This window comes from Clinocottus analis, unplaced genomic scaffold (assembly GCF_023055335.1).
Source record: "Clinocottus analis isolate CAN_PGR_092001 unplaced genomic scaffold, fCliAna1.0.p SCAF_1, whole genome shotgun sequence".
In the NCBI taxonomy this organism is placed as follows: domain Eukaryota; kingdom Metazoa; phylum Chordata; class Actinopteri; order Perciformes; family Cottidae; genus Clinocottus; species Clinocottus analis.
Genome location: NW_027175820.1, coordinates 19896471 through 19917811, shown reverse-complemented (window position 1 = coordinate 19917811; position 21341 = coordinate 19896471). Strand labels below are relative to the sequence as shown.

Genomic DNA, 21341 nt, shown 5'->3' with positions numbered 1-21341 from the left:
AATGGATAGTTTTTAATAAAATGGGAATGGTACATTCTAGTTCTGCAAGTGTATTCCAACATCAAAAGTCAATTGCATGTTTATTATTGAGGCCTCAAGCTTCATTATTAAGTGCAGCTCTTTGGAAAAGCTCTACTACGAGCATTTACCAGCTATGAATCTTTACACCCGAGACGAAATCTTCACACACTCCCACAAGCCTCTTTTCATACACAGAGTTATACGTCAGTGCCACATTTGTACCAAGAGCCCATACATCTGAACTACTTTTCTCAATTAAAAAAAAAGGGGAGAGGGACCCAGAGTTGGAGCTGGAACTGGAAAAAGTATCAGTGCAGCCACATCTTAAAAGGACTGTGAAAAGATTCTGCATCACACATATGTAACCACTGAATATGAAGTCACAGCATCACGTAATTCAGATTGCATTAAGCAATATACAGGATCACAGTCAGAGTTTCCCCTATTCATTTTGTTAACCTCAAGCAGAATTGTTCTGAGGCTCAGAAGAGATACCATACCTGACTCTGTAAATATTATTCACTATGGCCAAATTAGAGGTAGCTTTAAAATCGGTGTAAAGTGGTTCTGACCAATTTCACGACACTCGAGACCTATATTCTATATTTGTTTCAAGGAGGAATGCCGAGAACTGTGAGCATATATTAATTAACACACTAAAAGTACAGCATGAATGGCAAATGTTTCACAAGTTCAAATACACCCTTTAGATTGCATTTTGCCCAAACGAGGTTATCAAAATGCAGCATAGAAGCAATAATACCAACAGCACCGATAGAAAACATTTGACTGTGTTGTGAAACTTAGAACCTCAACAAAATCAGGAACAAAAGCTATCAAACACGTAGAAAAGGTCAATGTTTCTGTAAGATTATAAGCTAGTCTGTCATCTGACTAGACTTAATAAGCAGAAGAAATAAGAATAGGAATTTGACATTTAAAAATGGCTGAAACGCATGACGTAATGAATGTTATATGAAGGTTGAGACAATATTTGTCTCCATAAGCAGGTTATGTTGCATGCACCCTAATGTGATGCTTTTCCTGCATGTAGGCCAAGTATGGTTACACTGAATAAAAATGGGTTACACAGCTCGTTACCTTGCAACAACCAAGACCGCTATCGGTAACACATTTAAATGACAAAATGCGGTTGTCGGCTACCCTTCAGGACCAAGTCCTGGATTGCATTTGATTAAAAGCTATACTTAGTCTCCATAACTGCAAGATGGTTAGGTAGGGGAAAATATATATTTGGGTATGCAGAGTCAAGCAATCTAAACTTAAAACTGTTTTGTCTCAAAGTTAATTTACATGATCAAGCAAAGCTTTTAATTTACGATCAAACCTGAGTGTGTGCAGCGATGCCACGAGATCAACAATCCTTGGGTTTACTAAATAGCTAAGAGGTCCGAGTTACTGTCATCAACACCAGGCATGTACAACCGACTGAAGCTGAAAAGATAGTGGAACTGTATCACTATGACTGATTCCTCCATATCGCACCATCTTATTAACATCAGTACTGCCACAACTTTCTCATCATCATCATCATCACACACACACAGCAAAATCTATTGTCTGCAACAGCTTTTCTCCCTCCGCTTAGCTCATCTAATTAATAATCAACATAGCTGCCATCCAGATATCATTGTTGACCATTGTCAGTCACTTTCAGCAGCACACTCTGACATTGCTGTATCCAAACATTCCCCTTTTCCTTCAGCATCTTGCCTCCCCTCACATCTGCACCAGCTGATTTTTCAATAGCTTGTGTTGGGTGTGGCTTATGTCTACACACTGCTTATGGCAGTTAAAACAGGGGGATGGGAGGCAGATCACAGTATCTATACATCAATGCTACTTTCCTGAAAATACTCTGCAGCACCGTCTCACACGTAAAAGCAGCCTTTGTTTGCTCCCCCCATGTCTACACTGATGACTGAGCCTGGTTTATTGTTATGGCGTGCAGTAAATTCTGTTGAACTTTGAGCTTCCATCTTGGCTGAAAATGCACGCTAGGAAAACAATGTACCAACAAAATCAGCCGATACACAAGCAGGTTGAATCAGTAAAAATAGGCAATGTCAGTACAGGCAGCAGGTGCAAGTGATCAATCTAAACATAGTGAAATGTATGCATTGTTTGATATGAATGATCCTCCTAAAAATATGATTTAACTACCAAGTAACATTGCTTAGATTCTCAGCTCAACACCAATAGACTCCAACTCGTACAAAAGAGATTGATTGTATATTAATAGTATAGTTCAGATATTATTAATCGTTCCATCAATAGTTCATGTGAAGAAAGAGAGATGGATAGCGATTCAGCAGCTCGCCAGATATAAATTAAAAGCAGCAAATTTGGCCTTTTAAGAAAAATATTTCTTTAAAAAACACCCAAGTCATCCCATCTTATGTCACCAAAAATCTCAGATGTCCCCTTTTAGAGTCAGTTGGTTTTTTTGTTAGTATTTTTCTGCTAAATCAAAGCAAATACAGCATAGTTTAAGCATTGCAAATCAGGTCTTGCAAGTACTTCGTAACATTCAGTGTGTGAACGTCGTTACAGAAGGGAAAGTCTGCAGTGGAGAAGCAGATGTATGCTATTTAAATTATATTGATTATTTGATGTTGAGAAAATGTGAGCTGCTTTTGCCTCCGTTCAGGAAATATAAATATCACTCTAAATTGTAGACCTGAATGTTGTGTCCATTTGTTCATACTATTATTTACCATAATATATTTAAAAATAAATTGAAGGAACAAAATGTTCAATACATTCATTGATTATGACAAATAGTGCAGTTCTATTTCAGGGTGAAATATGCATATAGTCTCAAGTCTGTTTACATTCATGCTGTGGAATTTGTCACTTGTTCATTCAGGCTCATCAATCGCTGCAGTGGTTTAGGCTTTGTTAAAGGACATTAAGCGATTCTTTGAGTAGGACCTGCACAAATCTGTACCGACAGGATTAATTTTAACAAGTGTATTTCAGTGTATTAACAGGTGTGACTACATACCCAATCTTTGACTTCTTATTGGGCTTGGAGGAGGGGACAATACAGGCCTTCCTACAGGCCTTCTCTTTCAGCCGTGCCTTTCCATTTCCTTTATGCTCCCGGTTACGGTGCTTGTGCTGCGATGAAGAGCTGGGGAAACTCTCAGGACTCATAACTCTCGGGATGTTCTTTTCCCCACGCTGCCGGGCCTTTGCAATAGCCTCTGATATTATCCGATTGGCCTTCTCCTGCTTGTCCTGTGTTGCTGCCTCCATCTGTTGAAGTGTCCTCCGTGACGTTCTCTTCTCCGATGAGGAGCTGGATGAGGATGAAGACGATGAGGAAGAGGAGGACGACGATGAGCTGCTCTTCAATGGGGGACTGAGGACCCGTACCTGGCCACCGGGACCATTAGCATTCTTCCGAGGCTGACGAAAGAGGGAGAGAAATAAAAGTGTTTTTAGAATTTGAATCATCATTGAGGCAAATAGGAAGGAACAAGTGGTACAAAGACATCTAAAGTTAACGCCTGACCTTTGAAGCAGGGCTGATTGACTGAAACTGATGTAGCACATAGACAAGGCTTTTTCTCAGAAAAACAATTGTCTCAGAAAAAAACAAATTCAGATTTGCATCTAGCTGCACAAGTCTTCAACCACCTAATCACTATGCATTCCTCCACATAGAGGAAACACAAGTCAAGTTATATAGCACAACATCACAAAGAACAAACTTGCTCCATAAAGTAAACATGTCCCAATGTTTTGTAAGATACAAGCAATGACATTAGAATAAAAGCCATAAATAATGTTTTTTTTTATTTATGGTTGATGTACAAACGGATGAGGCCATTATAGAGTCATACAGCTCAGCTAATGAGCGAATAATACAAGCAAACCTTGACAGAAAGTGATGCAACTATCACTCATTAAGAAGAACAACCTCCTGGACACTGTGTTAACCTTTCAGGCAGCAGAGCTTGTTGCTGACCTCATCTCACGTGCTGGGTGAAGGGGGTTGGACTCGGTCTCGCGCTACATGACGCTCACTTTAGCTCTCAGTCTCCTATGTAATTCTACCAACACACCTTCAACACGAGACGGGCCAGTGCCTCCTGAATTCATTCATATCAGATGGAGGCGACTACATGTGACATGAAAACTCTCGAGCCCGATACGAATTAAATTGTTTTAGGGGAAGTATACGGTTAAAATAAAAAAAGGTGGCAGGTTACAGTGATCCTTACAGACATACATTATCCAGCTTGGCTTATACCTGATAATATGTGAATAATAGATGGTGTGACTGTGGTTATGCCTACACAAGCGCCTTGTGGTGGGCCTTAAGCCCAGCGGATAGGAAACCCATAAATGGATGACCTAATCTAAAAATGTGCGTATGTCTACATAGCTCAGGCGCAGCTTGGGCAGCTTTTTTTTTTTCTTCTTCTTCTTAGTGCTCGCTAAATAAAAGGGAATTAGCTTGAACCTCGCCAATAAAGTGGGGGGAGGGAGTTGAATAACTAGCGTTTAATTTGAAAGGAAAGGGAGAAAATGCACAAACGAGCTGCATTATGATTTTCACGTGTGCAACACTGCTGAGGCTATTAGGACGAAATTTACTGGATCATGCTGGAATGTTCTCATTCAAGTTAATGGTAAAAAAAAAAGAAAGAAAGAAAGAAAGAGGGGGAGGGGTTGAAAGTAAAGCTCAAGAGCGGAAGAACATGAGGGCACATGAAAGAAGTAGCAAGAGGAAAATATAAGAAAACAGGCTTCTATCAGAAAGACGGAGGGAGAGAGAAAGAGAGAGACAGGGAGAGAGAAAAGATAAAATGCACCAAAACTGGGAGCACTGCAGCTGTGTAATACATCTATAAATAACTGAAATTACAGCCTGCCAGCACTGCAGTGATTTCAATCTCTCTAGCGGCACGTAGTCCCATGAAATCGGTGGGGACCATTACAGCCCATGAAAACGAGTAGAGTAAGGTCCATTTGGGCCGGCCAGCTTTCCCTCACTCTCACCCCCTCATTTCCACATGTAGTGTGCTCTCTGGTGAGTGACAGGTTCAACTCATGGACACACACACACACACACACACACACACACACACACACACACTCGCACACACACACACACACATATGCACACACGCATACTGTACACAAACTACAGCGCAGGGCAGCATAGAAAGAGAGTGGGAGAGAGACGTAGTAGGGAATGAGTAGAAAGTGGGGGTGAGGGCGGAGGGGGGACAGACAACACTGTAAATCTAGTGTGCCTTGATGAGGTCTAGCACAGTTAAGCAAATGAGCATGGAGGGGAGAAAAATAAAGCAGCAATGAGTTCAAGATGGCGGCAGTGCAGCATGAGCCAGTAGCAGAGGAGGTTGTTCAGTTCCTGCCGGCCCCTCCTCCTCCGCCTCCCCCCTCCTCCCTCCCAGCTCAGCTCACTTACCCTTCCTCTTGGCCTCTTCACTGTAGACATGGTTGGGTTTTTTTCTTCCTCTTTCCTCCCCCTCTCCAACGGGCTAACAAAAGCCTTGCCCTTTCGCCGGGTTTTTACTCTCTCCGTTGTTCGCTCACGCTTTCCCCTCACAAAACACACACTCTCCCCCCCCCCCCTTCAACAGTCGTGTTTCCTGTCACTCTTCCTTGAGCTGTCGCGTCCCCCCCCCCTCTCCCTCCCTCCCCTCCCCTCACTCCTAGTTTGCCTCCCCTCCTCCTCCTCCTCCCGGTCAGCTCTTCCTCTCGGGCAGTTGCGAGAGCTGCCGGAGCCGTTCGTCTCCTCCTCCCCCAGCGGGCAGGGCTCAAGAGGAGCGCATGGGAGCCCTCTCTCTCCCTCTCCCTCTCCCTCGCTTGTCTCTTCACAGGGTGATGAGGGAGCAGCGCTGTGGGCGGCAGAGGAGGTGCGTGGCAGTCCAGGAAGCTCTCATTCTGCTGCCGCGGTGCTGCTTCGCTTTCGTCCGGCACCAAAGTCTCCCTTACTCTCTCTGTGTGTGTGTGTGCGTGTGTGTGTGTGTGTGTGTGTGCGCGTGTGTCAGAGTTGCCTTCCCCTGGCTCCTCTCTCCTCCCCTCTCATTGATTCCTCTTTCCGCCTGCCTTCCGTACGCGCTCTCCGAGTCCTCTCTGAGTCCTCTCCGAGTCCTCTCCCTCTTATGTCTCGCTCTTTCCGCTTTGCAGTTTCCCTTTTTGCGCCTCCCGTGTTCTCCACCGGCCAGGATAAGGTAGGTTACTCCTTTTTATTACACACAAAAGGGCTTTTGTGCTTCGCTTGCTTGCTTGTTTGGCCGGTTGTTTGTTGCCCTCCTTTTTGCCCCCCCACTTGTCTTTTTCCTCGTTCTCCCTCGCTGCCCTCACCTCTCCCTGGCTGAGGCGTGTATGGTGGGCTCGAGACTCTGGCAGGAAGAGCGGCGGAAAATGAAAGCACAAAGCAGCAAAATGCATCAGCATGAATATTAGAGATGTCGTTAAAACCCCAGACTCGTTTCTCTCTCTCTCTCTCTCTCTCCCTCTCTCTCTCTCCCTCTAGCGCGCGCTCACTCACTCGCTCCCTCTCTCTCTCTTTGTAAGGAAGTAGGCCAGCAGATGGTGCTAGCAGTTATTACATTAACTTTCACAACTTAACCCCCAAAGTACTGGATTTCACCAACACCAGATTGTCAACAGTGTGGCTTTTTTTTTTATTCCCCATGTAGGTTACTGCCAATGACATGCTGATTTATTTATGGAACAGCATACAGAAAAATCGAGATGAACAAATCCCCAAAGGATAAAAAAAAACGCACACACAATTGCAACCATTAAGAAATGAACACAGTATAAAGCAAACTTAATACTGCCGACCAAGCCAAGAACATGCTGCCTTCACTGCACCTCTAGTGGTGAGTTCAAGCACTGGTGAGGTCAAGGTCTGGTCACCCTGCTATGACTCTGAGGGAGGAGGGGGGGGGGCAATAAATCCAAGAGGGGAAACTGGGATGTGTCCAAGACATGCAGCTCTTCCTGAGCGCCAGAACAGATCTAGGAGGAGCAAGCCAGCCTTTCAGGGGGACTCTTGACAGCATGATGCAGGGACAATGTGCACCGGCAGGCACATGGTATTGGGAATTATGCAGACACACACGGCTGGCTTGAATCCAAGTCCAGTGCAGTGCACACAGCACCACTGGGTCAGGCCCGACATACCCTGTCAGCTTTTAAATCTGTATTTACTGTGCAAAATCAGCTGAACAAGCTACTTTCCCGGCCAACACCCTGTTCATTTTTCATGCAGCTCTAGCATTGACATGCGAGCTGCCCAGTGCTGCCCCATACCTGAAACTAAGAAGGGGTCTGCCTCTTGACACCATCTTTAAAACACAATTTACAAATCAAATCAACCAATCAACAGGGTATGGGTCTATTGACTAAAAAATACAAAAACAGTAAGACATAGTCAAATCTGCCACAATATCTTAAAAACACACATCTTGTCATGCACATGCACACGCGCACACGCGCACACGCACACACACACACACACACACACACACACACACACACACACACAAGCCTGTCTTCCAGGTAAGAGCTTAGATGTGGGTTTTTTTACTTTTCCAATGAAAACGTATTGTTGCATTCTGATCCCCTTCAGCCAATAGCAAACTACACAACTTTGTTGTGAGTGTATTGAAGTATGGTGTGAAATATGTGGGCAAGCGTTTGTTTGCTACAACACAATATGGCTTTATGTTACATGTTGAACTGATAACCTGAATAAAGTTTTATGCAACTGACCAACTGGAACGGTGTGGACAACCTTATTTAAAATGTGTACGTGGGAGTAAATGTGCGTCCGTAAGACCAGTGAGATGACCCACTGATACGGCAGTGGAAGTTCTCTTACTACATCTCTTGTTTGTCGTTTACATTTTACAGCTTTATATCTCCTCTAGAGACAGACGTCTGCTCTGTGTGCACAAAAATAACAGTGGCTGTCATTTCCAAGCGTTTGCAGCAGAAGGCATCAAATCCAGCTGCCATGCCGGGCCTTGGAGTTTGGACTTTAAAGCAGACCATGTACTCACTGGAAGCTGAGCAACAGTGTCCTAGCCAGGCTAAACAAATCCACTGTCAGATAATGGGGTTAGCTTAGAGTGAAAACACTTTAAACAGTGCAATGGGCGTTAACTCAAATACCAGTAAACACCAATGGAAAAAATGAAATGAAAAACTCTAAAACGGTCACAGACAAACAACAAACCGGTGTCCTGTAAGAGTGCAACGCCTACTTAATTACAGAACCTCTTGCACTTCCAACAAAGCAGAATATCCTTTCCACTGTAAAGGTGGAAAACTTAGCTACGTTTAAGCGAACGTCAAATACCTGCAAAAGCTCACTGACTAATGGGTTAAACAAGCTAGAGATGGAGTCTGCATTGCATAAAACACAGAAATACTGTTCATGATTATAAAGCATTTGTCCGGAACTGAAAAGGGTTTGCCTGTGTACGCGTGTCAAAACAGGGGAAAAAAGCACAGAAAGACGAAAAGAGAAATAACAGTCAACACACGCTTCAACGGTCACATGGCATGAAGCCACTGCTCTTTGGCCACTAAACAGTTAATATGCAAACGAGGCTGGTAGCTCTGTAGGGGAGTGGCTTCCTTTACAGGCGAGGGACGGAAGAGGAGGGGAGTAGAGGAAGGGGAGGGAAGCCACTGAGCTGGTGAAAGGAAGCAAGTGGAGAAAAAAAGTGTGTGTGTGTGCATGTGTGTGTTGAGGTAGGGTGGCTGCAGAGGCACAGGTGTCTGAACACTCCATTACTTCCTCATCAAAGAGCCTGTATTAGTGCACCACTGCACTTATTTTTTGCCTGTGCCACCGTGTGAGTCTCCACTAACGTTACTCACCATTAGGAAAATGAGGACTCAGAAGTAGCAATGAACTCAAAATTACAAGATGGCTAGCACCCACTGGTGCGTCAGATTCCGCAGCTACACATACAGACACAGACACACACACACGGCCTTTTGATCCATTATTATGCACTGCTGAAAACAATTCCCATGTATGGTTATTGTTTATTTCCGTTTTAAATGTTGACAATTAAAGGGGTTTGTGAAACAACTTGGTTTGGGCTACATAATGCTGATCCTGCCGTAGTGTCCTTGAGCAAGCATTTTCCATCATCTGCAAAATGTCAAAACATTTTTAAAAAAGGCAACCAGAAGTTAAGCCAATGTTTTATTATTTACTTTGTTCGATGTCCAATATACCTAAACATTTTAATTCAAAATGATATGAATTCTCATAATTGATCATCAAAACTGTCAGCAAATTATTAAATCAATTAAAATAAAAACAGCCCTTGCCAACACAATAGTGACACACTATTGATGTGATCGCTCGCATCCATCAGACAACAACCAGCATTTCTCGCAGGATCAGAACTGATTTGTGAGAGTTTGACATCCAGCACTTGAGTCGGCTGCAGCACAGCGTGGCATTCAGAAAGTAACAACTCATTAGCATTTCGTCTTATCTGTAAGATCGTGCATGAATGTTGCATTCTGGGAGCCATTTTGATCTTCATGACAAACAAGTGCAGACTCAAGCAGAGGCAAGTAGGAATGTATATATTTTTGACTTCCAGAATGCACCATACATGCAGTTTTACAGAAGAAAAGAAGGATTTAGCTAATCAGCTGTTAATTAGTTAATGCCATATAGGTTTTAAAAATCAGTGCCCTCTCCTACACCTTCACAAATGGGTAACACAAAATAAACAACACCTGATTGCCTCACCATCCACCTTTCCTTGAACACATTTCTTGGTGCTGTTGCCTGATTACTAAGAATGTCTCGTCTCACCCATCACAATATCTCATATCTACGGCTTTGTTAATGATAAATAGATGGCACCGTTATGTCTAGGTGCAAAGAGATCAGGCCCTGCTAATTAGGCATACGGCTACAGGCCAGTTTGTAGCCACGCTCAAGTGTGAGACGGCGGCAGGGCTGATAAATGAAAGGAGACGCGATACACAGCAATGCTTCCTCAACCAATTAAATACAGCACCATGCATTAATGATCCATTATTCAGGGCCAAGAGTAACAGTAGCTGGACCGAGCTTTGTGCCCTCTAGAGAAGCTGCTGAAAGTCTAACTGAGCATCAAAACTACAGTCTGGTTTGTGCCACAGAAAGCCTGACCGAGCCAGATAAAAGAAATGATCAGAGAGAAACAAGTATAAACACAAAACTACAACTTCAGTCGCTGTATCATTGTAAGAAAACAGCTTAATTATGTTCTAGCACTTTTTGTTTTCAGTTACCTGAGGAATGTTTTTTTAACATCTGGCATCAGATTCATACAGCAACAAAGCTTTGCAGCAGGTACCTCATTCACCTTCCTACACAGACTGGACTGATCAAGGGACATGAGCACATACCAGTGATGCTGTTGTGTATGTTCTTTGGTACAATAAGCAATTAAAATGCATTATTTATTGCAAACTAGACAGGCTTAATTTAATCTTCCAAATTTCAATCTTGCCAAAAAAAGACAATTCAAAGACATCCTTGAATGTAAAAGCAACAGCTATGAAAAAGAAATTAAAAGAATTCACCCTTTTTTAACTCTTCACAATAATTTGGCACCTAAGAGTAACATGTCAGTGATGTTGTATAGAAATTGTCAGCCTATTTCTATCTAAAAGACACATACAGTATAGTACATTGCAATTTCTGAATCCTCAGGTTTAACCATGCAATAAGCCCAACATTTTAAAAAAAAGAAAAAGATGTATTTATGGTGATAAATTGGAAGGTTAATCGATCAAGCATCTTTTTGATCATGGTCCGATGCAGCAATATGTACAAAACACCCCATTTAAAACACACAAAACATCCCGTTTAACGCACGCACACACACACACACAAATTCTCTGCAAATAAAGCAATTTGTGCACTGGATACAATTAACCAAGCGATCCAGCGGCATCTCACCACTCTCAATCAACTCCAATCCAACAAGCTTTAACAAAGACAACCTATTAGCTCGCCATTAAGCAGTCCCCTAATTGACTCCCCTATTTAAATCAAGTTCAGCACAGACAGCCATTCCTAGATAGCTAATACAAATGTTCATGACCACAGACGGATCCATGTGAAGTGTAAAAGTGTATACCGAGTTGCCTTGCTAAGACAGAAGCGAACACTAGGGGGGACTGTAAAGAGAAGGTTCAGGAGCGCATGGCAAAGAAGACGTCTGACATCAGCTCTCAGTGCCCATCATATCCAAATCAGTAAACATACCAGAATATGTTTCACGCATCAAACAAATACATAGTTTGAAAAAAATACAAATGTTGTGAAATCAATATCAATATAACCTGGCCACTGTTTGTGTCTTGGTTTAGTTTGGTTTATTGTTTATGCTCATTTCTTACCAACTCCTGTTTACAAAAAAAACAAAACGCTTTGACTTGGGTTTGAGGGTAATGCAAAACAAAAACAAAGTCTCTCTGGACTGATCTGCTACAATCAGGATGAGCGGTACATACAGAGTATAGCCGAAGCCTGACTGTCATCAGGCCCAATGACTGAGGAGAGCAGGCACTGATACTAACTAGGACATCTGCCCTTCTTGTATCTGGATGTGTGAGGTCAGAGGGCAGTCGCTCAGCAAGATTTAAGATGATATTTTAAGGGATAATAGCACTGTGGGGGCACACGCCACTGAGCATGAGCCAAAGTGAACGCAGGAAGCCATCCATTCACCGAGGGACACCCGTCACAATTAGTAGTCAACTCCCGACTCTTACGTGCCGGCAGTGCCATTGTGGATCCCTTCCTGTTCAAACCTAAGTCACCACACTAAATGCAAGTCTCTTCTGTGTGAAATAAAACAAGAGTAAACTTTTTAGAGGTCGTTGAGGTAATGTAACCGGTGTAGCTATCACATTAGGTGGAAATCTTTACTGGCCTCACGATTCAAAAGCACAATGATTCTGTATGAATCTCAATGTATCAAATCCTCAATTTTCTATACTACTGCACGTCATAGTTAGATTTCAATAATTAATATAAGCAGTTAGATAATTCTGAACTAGCTTTTTATTTAGAAAGTGCTTTAAAAAATAAAACTAATATATAATATAACACTGCAACTTATCTGCAACTTTTTAATGCCAGTACCTGTGTGACCCACATCAACAATGCAAAAAACAAAGATAAATAAATTTGCAGCGCATTACAACTTTTAATCTACAAAAATACACTTTTTATATATCCTGTCCGAGATGGCTGGCAGACTTTTCTATACTCATAGCACTTCTATTCCTACTTTAGTCACCGTATCTCCCGACAGTTAACACCATGGTTGAATTTAATTTTGCACGCACATTTCTTTCAGCCCGACATAGTTAAATCAAACCATCCAATATCGGTGGCAAGAGCAGCAAGGTAGCAGACTCCCGAGTGCAGTCTCTCAGTCATCTTCAGCTTGATTTTCTAAACCACCAAATATAAAAAAAAGGTAAAACTGAAATGGTCCGCACCCTTAATGTCAGCAATAATCCCTCTGAACTGTCAGGAGAAAACGATACGGCAGGTCAGAGTTGAACCAGGAAATCAGTCCTGTAAATTAATGGATGGCGCCTGATCCTAGATCTCAGCAATTGCTTTGCAAAAAACAATGTTATCATAACCAGTAGAACAATAGTCAACCTCATAGAAATAAGATTGTTGTAAAAAAAAAAATAGACCAAAAAACAAATACAGCTTTGAACTACGGGGTTAGGGTGATGGGGTCTCCTCATACAGAAACTAATTGACTGTTGTCAATCTCAATAACTAATAACATGGACTTGAAAGCAGCACAGGTTCCTGTTCAAAGTAGTGAGAATTATTAAGATGCTACATGATTCATCTACCCCAGAGGAATTAAATGTATTTTGCATATTGAACACTTCATGGTTTTTGGGTACTTTGCATGATGCATCACAAACTCATTTTGGAAGGGTCTTCTTTCAGGCCGTTTTTAACTGTAGTTGTTCTGAGTAATGGCATGGTGTTCTCTGAATCAGAGACGGCACAGCAGGTCAGACACCAGGCAGTGAAGTAAAGCTGAACTGTGCAAAACAAGCAAGCCGGATGATGCCATTCATTAATGGGAACATCGGTGCAAACGAAGGATTGGAGCTGAGAGGAGGTCCCTTAGGATATGAGAGACAGAGAGAGACAGAGACAGAGGAGGAAAGAGGGAGGAGAATCCAGCAAGGGGCTTACTGCCAGACCTTTACAACTCCTTCATTATTGAAGCAGTGCAGAGGGAGAGCTGGGCCACTGCCTGCGCAAAAAGGAACACACACAGCCACGCACACAGACAACTGCGTACATCTGGACACGAGTAAAACAGAAAGAGCGGGTGAGCATTCAACCTGCAGCCTTCAGGTTATGATGAAGTCAGAATCTTTTCCCCCCCCCCCCTCCTGCTTTGATTTCTACCTCGTGCTCAGAGTGAGGCGATGTCCAAGAAGGGAATCTCCACTGGAATGGAAGAGGGCAGGCACACAGGCTTTCTACCACCAAAAAAAGGCATTGAAATATACTGAACAAGTTTACCTCTACTTAATTTACAAAAGCAAAATTATATAAAAGAATAAATAAGTATACAATAATTAAAACGGTAGAACGGTGTTAGAAGGCTGGTTTTAGAAATGTGTTTCCTGTTGAAATTTAGTTTGAAATGGAGAACCAGACAATAAGGGATGCATTATAAATATATCAGTACATATGTCACACTGATTAAAAAAAATGATATGTACATCATGGAACAGTGATGACATTGTACAGAGGGGTGCACAGACAATACATGCTCGCCAAATACACAAGGGATTAAAAAAAAAAGTCTGTTAATACACAGGATAGTTTGCATCTATTGTGTTGGATTTCTATTAAAATTTGGTCTCAGTTTCCACGCAAGTAATAACTCAGAATCAGTATTTGTTCTGTTTTCACAAAATCAAGAGTTATCATTAATTTCCCCGTTGCCTTTTTGTCTCACACACAGACAGACACCTTAGCTCAACTTATTAAAATTGGTTAAAAAAGGATGTGAAATAAAAATCGGTCGCCATTCATTTTTGGAAACCCAATACGAGTTCTCCGTCGCTTAGGGGACAATGTAAAATAACTATATGAAATTGACATTACAAAATAAAATGTAAAGTCATCCAAATCTTTGATTTTTGACTCCCGCAAAGTGAAGGCAAGACGAATTACAGACATGCTTGCTTAATACAATGGTTACAAAAAGGGAGCAGAAACACACTAGTTTTGGTGGATGTTGGTGTTGGGCAACAATAATACAGGGTAGGAGTCTAGCAACCTTTTCACCACTTAGCTAAGGAACCCTGCTCAGTAACATGATGCACACCAACAAGGACTCTACACTCAGATGACCGGGTGGATCTCTACAACCATTATAATTGTTTCATCGGTGTTTGTATAAATTGACCTTTGACAGCCTGTATGACGGTACTGTAGCTTGACTCACAACACAGCGAGTGATGAGAGATTATGACCGGTTTCAACAGTAAACTTTCTTTCAGTACGTTGTAAAAAACAAACAAAAAAGACTGGACTTGCAACATAGCCAAGCCATGGCAACTAGCAAATTACTTCCTGACACAAACCTGTTTGCTTAACTTACAAATCAGTAACCAGTAAGCCAACTGACGTCTCGGTAGACTGTGTGACCGACATTAGGTTCTCTAAGTGTAATTGTGTTAAAGAAAACCACATTTTAAGGGGAACAGCAGGACAAACATATTGCAAGCCATTAACTTCAACTAGCTCTACATGAGCTAGCTTTATTCATTTACATTTACATTTACATTTTGTCTTCATGTTTTACATCAATATTTTCTCACAAGACGACAACCACTGTGTCAGTTGTAAACCCAAGGGCAAAGGGGGCATTACCCCTTCATGGCTTTTCTAATTTCCTCCGTTGCACATTGCACTGAGGTTAAATTACTAGTGCTTTCCATGCTGCCTCGCTCATTTCATTCCTAGAGACACTGTGGTAGTCTCACCACCCAGCCTCCCCCTCTCTCCCAGTCAAAGGTTAACATGAGTTCAAGGAGGTTGTCTCTCGTCACAACAAAAAAGCCTTGCATTTCAGTCAAAAAAGAAAAAGAAAAATTTGACTGAGCAATAGCTCACCCACCCTTCACCCCAGAGAAATATGCAAAGCCATTTAATCCCAAGAGAAAGAAAAGAAGGATAGAAAAGCAGAATAAAAGAGCATACTTTAAATTCAGACCTACTGACAGTTTGGACTGGCAATGTTCCCACATGCTGCTGACACACTCAATCCAAGTACAACTCCCTCCTCCACGTCCTCCCCCAGCTCCTCCCCCCACTGAGCCCTCCCTTTCCGCCTGCAGCAAAGACCGCCTGACTTCCTCTTTACCTTTGACCCTTAGTTATCCCCCGCCCTTATCTGGCAGGCCTCCAAACAGACAGGCTGATGAGGCCGGATGCTGGTGTGAGCGAGCGAGCGCATAAGAGAGAGAGAGACACAGACAGAGAGACAGAGAAGGAGGTGGGGGAGAGTTCTGTATAGATGGATGTTGGGGGAGGTGATCAGGGAAAGTGTGTGAATGACACAGCCTATCACCATGTGGCCATGGAAGCAGCAGGTTTCCCAGTGGTGCGTGTGTGTGCGCGCACGAGTCAGAAAAATGTGCGCGCGTGGCGCATGTGGGGTAAGGGCTGGTGTCAAGTCACAGGGCTGATTATGGCATCGCCTCTCTAGTCCGGTTGGCTAGGAGTTATATAAACTTCAGAGATGTCGGGAGGCAACAAAGCTAGCATTGCACACTTAAAACGTGCTAACCCTACTGGCAAGCGCACACACACACACACACGCACATATCTAAAGTTGTTGCTAAAGGGCGAATTATACTTCTGCAACTACAACTGCGGCTGACCACGCAGTCGGATTGACGTTTTGGTTTATAGGCAGTGTGCGTTTTTCATACGCCAAAACAGTAGGTGGCGAAACGACCGTTTAGAGTCGACATGCACACCGACATTCACCAATATCTCCCTCCAGGAATTCACCTCCATATGCGTGTCCTTATACTCCGTCAGACGGTTTTATATATGCTCATATTTGCGGACCTCTTCAGCCAAACGTTCAACGGGATCCATTGTTTGTGTTTCTGCTATGGCTTTTAAAAACAGCGGTATTATGCTATGAAATCAGAAATGAGAGACTCAGAAAGGATGTGGTTAGCGGACCAGTCACAGCCTTGTGGGCTTGCGTTGCATTGACGGATAGTCAGAAATTTGGGGTGACGCACGCAAGCACGCAAAATGGCCGATTTCACCACGCAAGGTCGGCGATGTGCGTCTTGCGTCTCTGCGTAAATCCCGAGTATAAATCAGCCTTTACTCGCAATACAGCTCAGGGACCAAGGCAGGCTAGACTGGGGTGAGCAACGATACCCAGTCAGATAATAAATCTACATCAGCAATACAGGCAAGCAGGGAGAAGGCACCTGCTCAGTGTCACTGTCGGGGGGCCTGTAGGGGCTTCTGCGGCCCAGGCCATCAGTATCCATCAGTCTCCACTTCCATCTCAGTTTATTTTATTTGAGCAAGGGAGCCCTTTGTACCCATATATTGAAAGCCTTGGGTGTGATTAACAATTACAACTGTGTAATAGCAGGACAAAAAAGCTAAAGCCAGTATCATGAAAAGAAAACAGGGTTACAAATCTATCTACGTCTCAAACATAAAAACAAACAAACAAACTACTGGCTCTGCTCGAGAAAAAAAAAAAATCTAATCAGTTTTGTATTATTTGTAGCATTATATCATTAATTCACTTAAATTATGACAATATATTTTTTCCTCAACTGTTATTAAATGTAACTAGGCCACCTGCATATTACACTGATTTTAGAGTAATCAGGTTGCAGTTCATTTAAACATTCTTTAGTTTCTTGTAAAAACTTATGTCTCGCAGGAATCCAGTTTCTTGTAGGCATAAAAAATGTTTTAAATTAAAATGATGGCTCCTTGGGTACCAAAAAGCGTGACTGATACCAGGTTGGATAACATCCTCTTTCAGTCGGCGTACGCCTGGAAGGGGTGATTTGAATGTGCTGCTGTTGCCCCATAAATCTCCAGAACCAGTTTATTGCTTGCCTTTGGGGATTATTTGAACCCATATATATAGCTCGATCAAATCAAAATGAAGACACATTGGACATTCAGTTGTGGTTAATTTTCTATAATTTGTGTCTTCCTTATTTTGTGTTCTTGCTCACTATCCCAAAGTCTAAAATCCCCATAGAAAATGCACAGATTACACAAAAATCAAACAATTTACGACCATGATCAAGCAATTTTCATTCTACTCTCTTTTGCAATGTTTTACCAGTGTACCCTTGAACGTAAGGGTGGTGTGATATGGAAAGAAAAAATGCAATACGTAATAAATTGACCCGCCCCTCGAACGCAGACTTGTCAACTAAAGCGTAGCATTAGCCTGGGTCTGAAAACTCTACGGCTGTGCTCCATCGACTGTTATGTGATAGTCTCAGATTCTATTTTATTTTAGGCTGGTTTTGTTGACAACTGCAATAGTCATACTCGTTACCCGAAGACATTGGAAAGCGATGTGCATTACAGAAATGTTACGTTTCAATGTAAAAACCTGTGGCACTAACATTAGCAGAGTACGTTAGCACATTATTAACTAGTGTTAGTACTGGAAGATCATTCGTGGTAAAATCTGAAATAATTTTTTGCTTCAGTTTATAATAAATATTTACTATGGTGTTTAATCTCAAGTTATTCTATAAAACACAGGCTTTCAAATTTGTGCCATAGTGAACACAATTGATATTTTCTTTAAATTATAAATAAAATTCGGCCAATTACGAGCCAATGACACCAACAGTTCACAGCAAATAGCAAATCAAATTGCAGTGGGGCAACAGGCAATCAGCCCCAAATGGCATCAAATTTGTGTCCCTGCTTTCATTGCCAAAGGCTTTTGGCATGCACATTGTTATTTTCCTGTACTCTGGGAACATTGCGAGCATGGGGACATGTCCACGTAGTGGCCTCTTGAGCCAAGCACAAGAACATCATTTTAAATTGGATGATCCGGCCACTGACCTTAAACTGGTTAGTAATGGAAAAATAACAGTAGCAACCAAGAATAAGCATGTAATGTATTAATCAAGCGACTAGACTAATCAATATACTTTATCAATTGAAAACCCTGTTAATCCAATACTGCCAATAAGCAGCCCCAGTCATTGCCCACAATGGTCAATTTCAACCGACACATATTACATCTTACAATGATACGCACAGATGGAGAGCTCACAGACTGCAGTCTTGAGGTCCCGACTACATACAGCAGGGGTCATAACAGGCAGACCCCAGTCCGGACCCAGACGCCGTCGTCTCTGAACCGAAAACCGATAGATAATTGAGAATTATTACATTTTCATGGATCACTTCCATTAAATCTGTGCAGCTTTTCTAGCCTCTACGGCTCTCGTTCAACAGTCCAGGAAACACCCTGCACACATTTCTCTTTTTAGCATAGAACCTTGAGGTCAGAGTGGTTTAACAAGTGGTTTAATAACCACAAATAAAGTCTCTCACCCCACATCGCTTGACGCCCTAATAAACTTAAAAAATAAATAAATAAATTCTATAATTAAAAAGTAATTATTTTAGAGTCACATTTTTCAAAAGCTTTCCATCTTAAATCCAGCATATGAGATACTTCATTATTCGAGTATTATTTATAATTAATCCTGTTAAATTGGAAATCTGTAATAAATATTGTTTAGATGTTATTCAATTGAACTTTACTTAATTTGACAGTCAGTTGTTGACTACATGCAGATGTTAATACAACTGTTGGCTACTTTAATACACATGGCACAACATCCTATAGCTCAAATTGGACATGTTTGTGATGTTCAGGACCTTTGCATGAGAGAATTCTCTCCAACTTGACCTCGCTGAAATCTAGTTGAATACCCCTGACATACAGCATGAAAACTGCTGACTCACGCAAGTACACAGAAGCATTGCAACTCAGCATCCAGCTCAGAAGAGTCTCGTTAGAGTGATGATGCCTGGAAAGCAGAAATCATACTTAACTCATCCTCATCTGCAAGGGGTGGCTGGATTCCACGTGAAGTAAGTTGTGTCCACAGAGGATGTACGTGTGGAGGATGTCTGCATACTGCTAATTTGTTGAGACCAGGCAAACAAGGTTGCGGGTACGCTACAAGTGAGTGTGAACAGTATGAACAGAACTACTATGTGTCTGTGCTGTCGGCAGCTGTCCGTGTACGGATCTTTTTGGAAGTATAATCGAGGTTGATGCTTTAAGTACCTCCTTAGGCAAAGCCCATTGCAGTCCATAAAAGTTGTTGAAATTATTCCTGGGACAGGCTAGAGTTCGACACACATCTGTTCATATAAATTTAGATCCATTGCAGCAGGGCCTAAAGCAAACTCTATTTAACTTTAGAATTTGGCAATCTGGGACAACAATCTTGAATCCCAGGTGCTCATCACAGCTGCAGCTGACCATTACAACCATTGGAAATCCTAATTAGCCCCATTCACTGCGGGGGAGTGAAGAGTGGGCAGCTAGCCCCTGATGCCTTGCCTGTTCAGCAAACACACCATCAGCAGGCTCTTCACACATCAGTGCACATGAATAGCACAGTCAGCCTGTAAGCATCAACACGGGGCTGGATGTTGACACAGACAGGGAGAGGCTCATTCGTGTGGCTGTGGTTCATGGCCTCATTTCAATCAAGGACCTTTGCAGATGGGCAAATGGTCCGCCTAACCAGGACTCACTCAAACAGGCCACCCGTTTTGTTGTCACCTGCTGCCTGTTGAGGGGGCTAGCAGAGGAAGTACTCAACACACCGGGTCCCGTTTTGGCTCATGGGCATAGGTTTGGTTTCAGAAGTCTTGGGGTGCATAATGGGTCTGCTGTCAGTAACAGGATATTGTTTAGAGAGACGGAAACGTGTCACTCAAACTGCCACAGTGAAATGGTAATTATTCATGCGTTCATTACTACACTAGAGAAAATGCAGATTCAGAAAAGTTAGGGTTGAGAAGATAATGCTAAACAGCATTGTTGTGTTGTCAATGGCAATGAGACACCACCAGTGGTGGGTCATGGAAAACACAAGCGCTTGTGAAAAATGTGTGAATTTTCCACACATGTTCAGTTCATGCTGAACTCAACCAAATTGGTATAATTGTTAGTATAACAGATGTTTTAGGTAAACACACTGCAGAAATCTAAAAAAAATAAGATCAAAAGGGAACATGAATGAGCTGAAATTCATTTTCAGTGTGCAAACCGTTATGAAACATCTGTTGCTTTTGCTGCTGGTCATGTGTCACTCGTTGGCCAAGAGGCAGTGGGGATGCTGCTAAGTTACTAGCCAACTGAGGTCCAGGAACCGCCTGAAGCCTGTTACAGCCAGCTAATGCATTCTCCCAGCCTCCCCCTCTGCTTCTTTTCTCACTCTCGTGCTCTTCCTCTCTGTCTCTTTCCTTTTCTTTCTTTCCTACGCTCTTTTTCCATGAGCTAGTGCTCTCTCCATCTCCCAAACCCCCTCCCCCTCCCTCAAGTGCTAACCACTCTCCTCCACCACTCTTTTTTTTTTCCTTCTTGCCGCCCGCTCACTCGCATGTGCACTCACACATGCACGCACACACACACACAAACACAGACTGTGGCAGCCACCACAACAGTGTGCAACCTCCCCCACACTCCATGGAGGCAGTGTGCAAGTGCCTCTGACTTGCCCTGACCCACATCTTGATATAGCCCTAAGTATGCTTACAGCTAAGTCCTGAAGACACTCCTGCCACTCTTAGCCTAATCAGGCCTGACCTGCTGTCGGCGCACTGACCAGATAGACCGTCCATGCCGGACAGATCATTATCATTTTCAGAAGGCTTTCCGATGGCCCTTGGTACCGCCTCGCCACCTCTCCACCACTGATTGCGGGTTTCCTACTAGACAGGCACATGTTCTAACTAGGATAGTTAGTTAAACGTTAGATAAGCAGCTGGAATGTATTCTCTTTATGTCAGCAACGAAATGTTCTCCAGTGGTAGAGCAGATATATGTGCTAATGTAATATCTAATTACTTTTCAACTTATAAAACTCCATCCTGCTCAAATCCCCCTCATTAATCTAAACTGACATATTGGGGTACAGGACAGAGTGCATAT

General features: G+C 42.6%; 1 protein-coding gene across 7 annotated transcripts in view; it reads right to left on the bottom strand.

Moving 5' to 3' along the window:
* The window catches only part of chd9 (chromodomain helicase DNA binding protein 9), a 68388-nt gene that overhangs the window by 41070 nt on the left and 5977 nt on the right, over positions 1 to 21341 (bottom strand). For 6 of the 7 annotated variants that reach the window (XM_068566511.1, XM_068566428.1, XM_068566681.1 and 3 more), the window contains exon 3: positions 3050 to 3456. In XM_068566511.1, coding sequence (XP_068422612.1) covers positions 3050 to 3456 — 407 coding nt within the window. Of the gene's footprint in view, positions 1 to 3049; positions 3457 to 5488; positions 5643 to 21341 lie in introns of those variants that run through there. The other variant, XM_068566933.1, reaches the window with a different exon arrangement.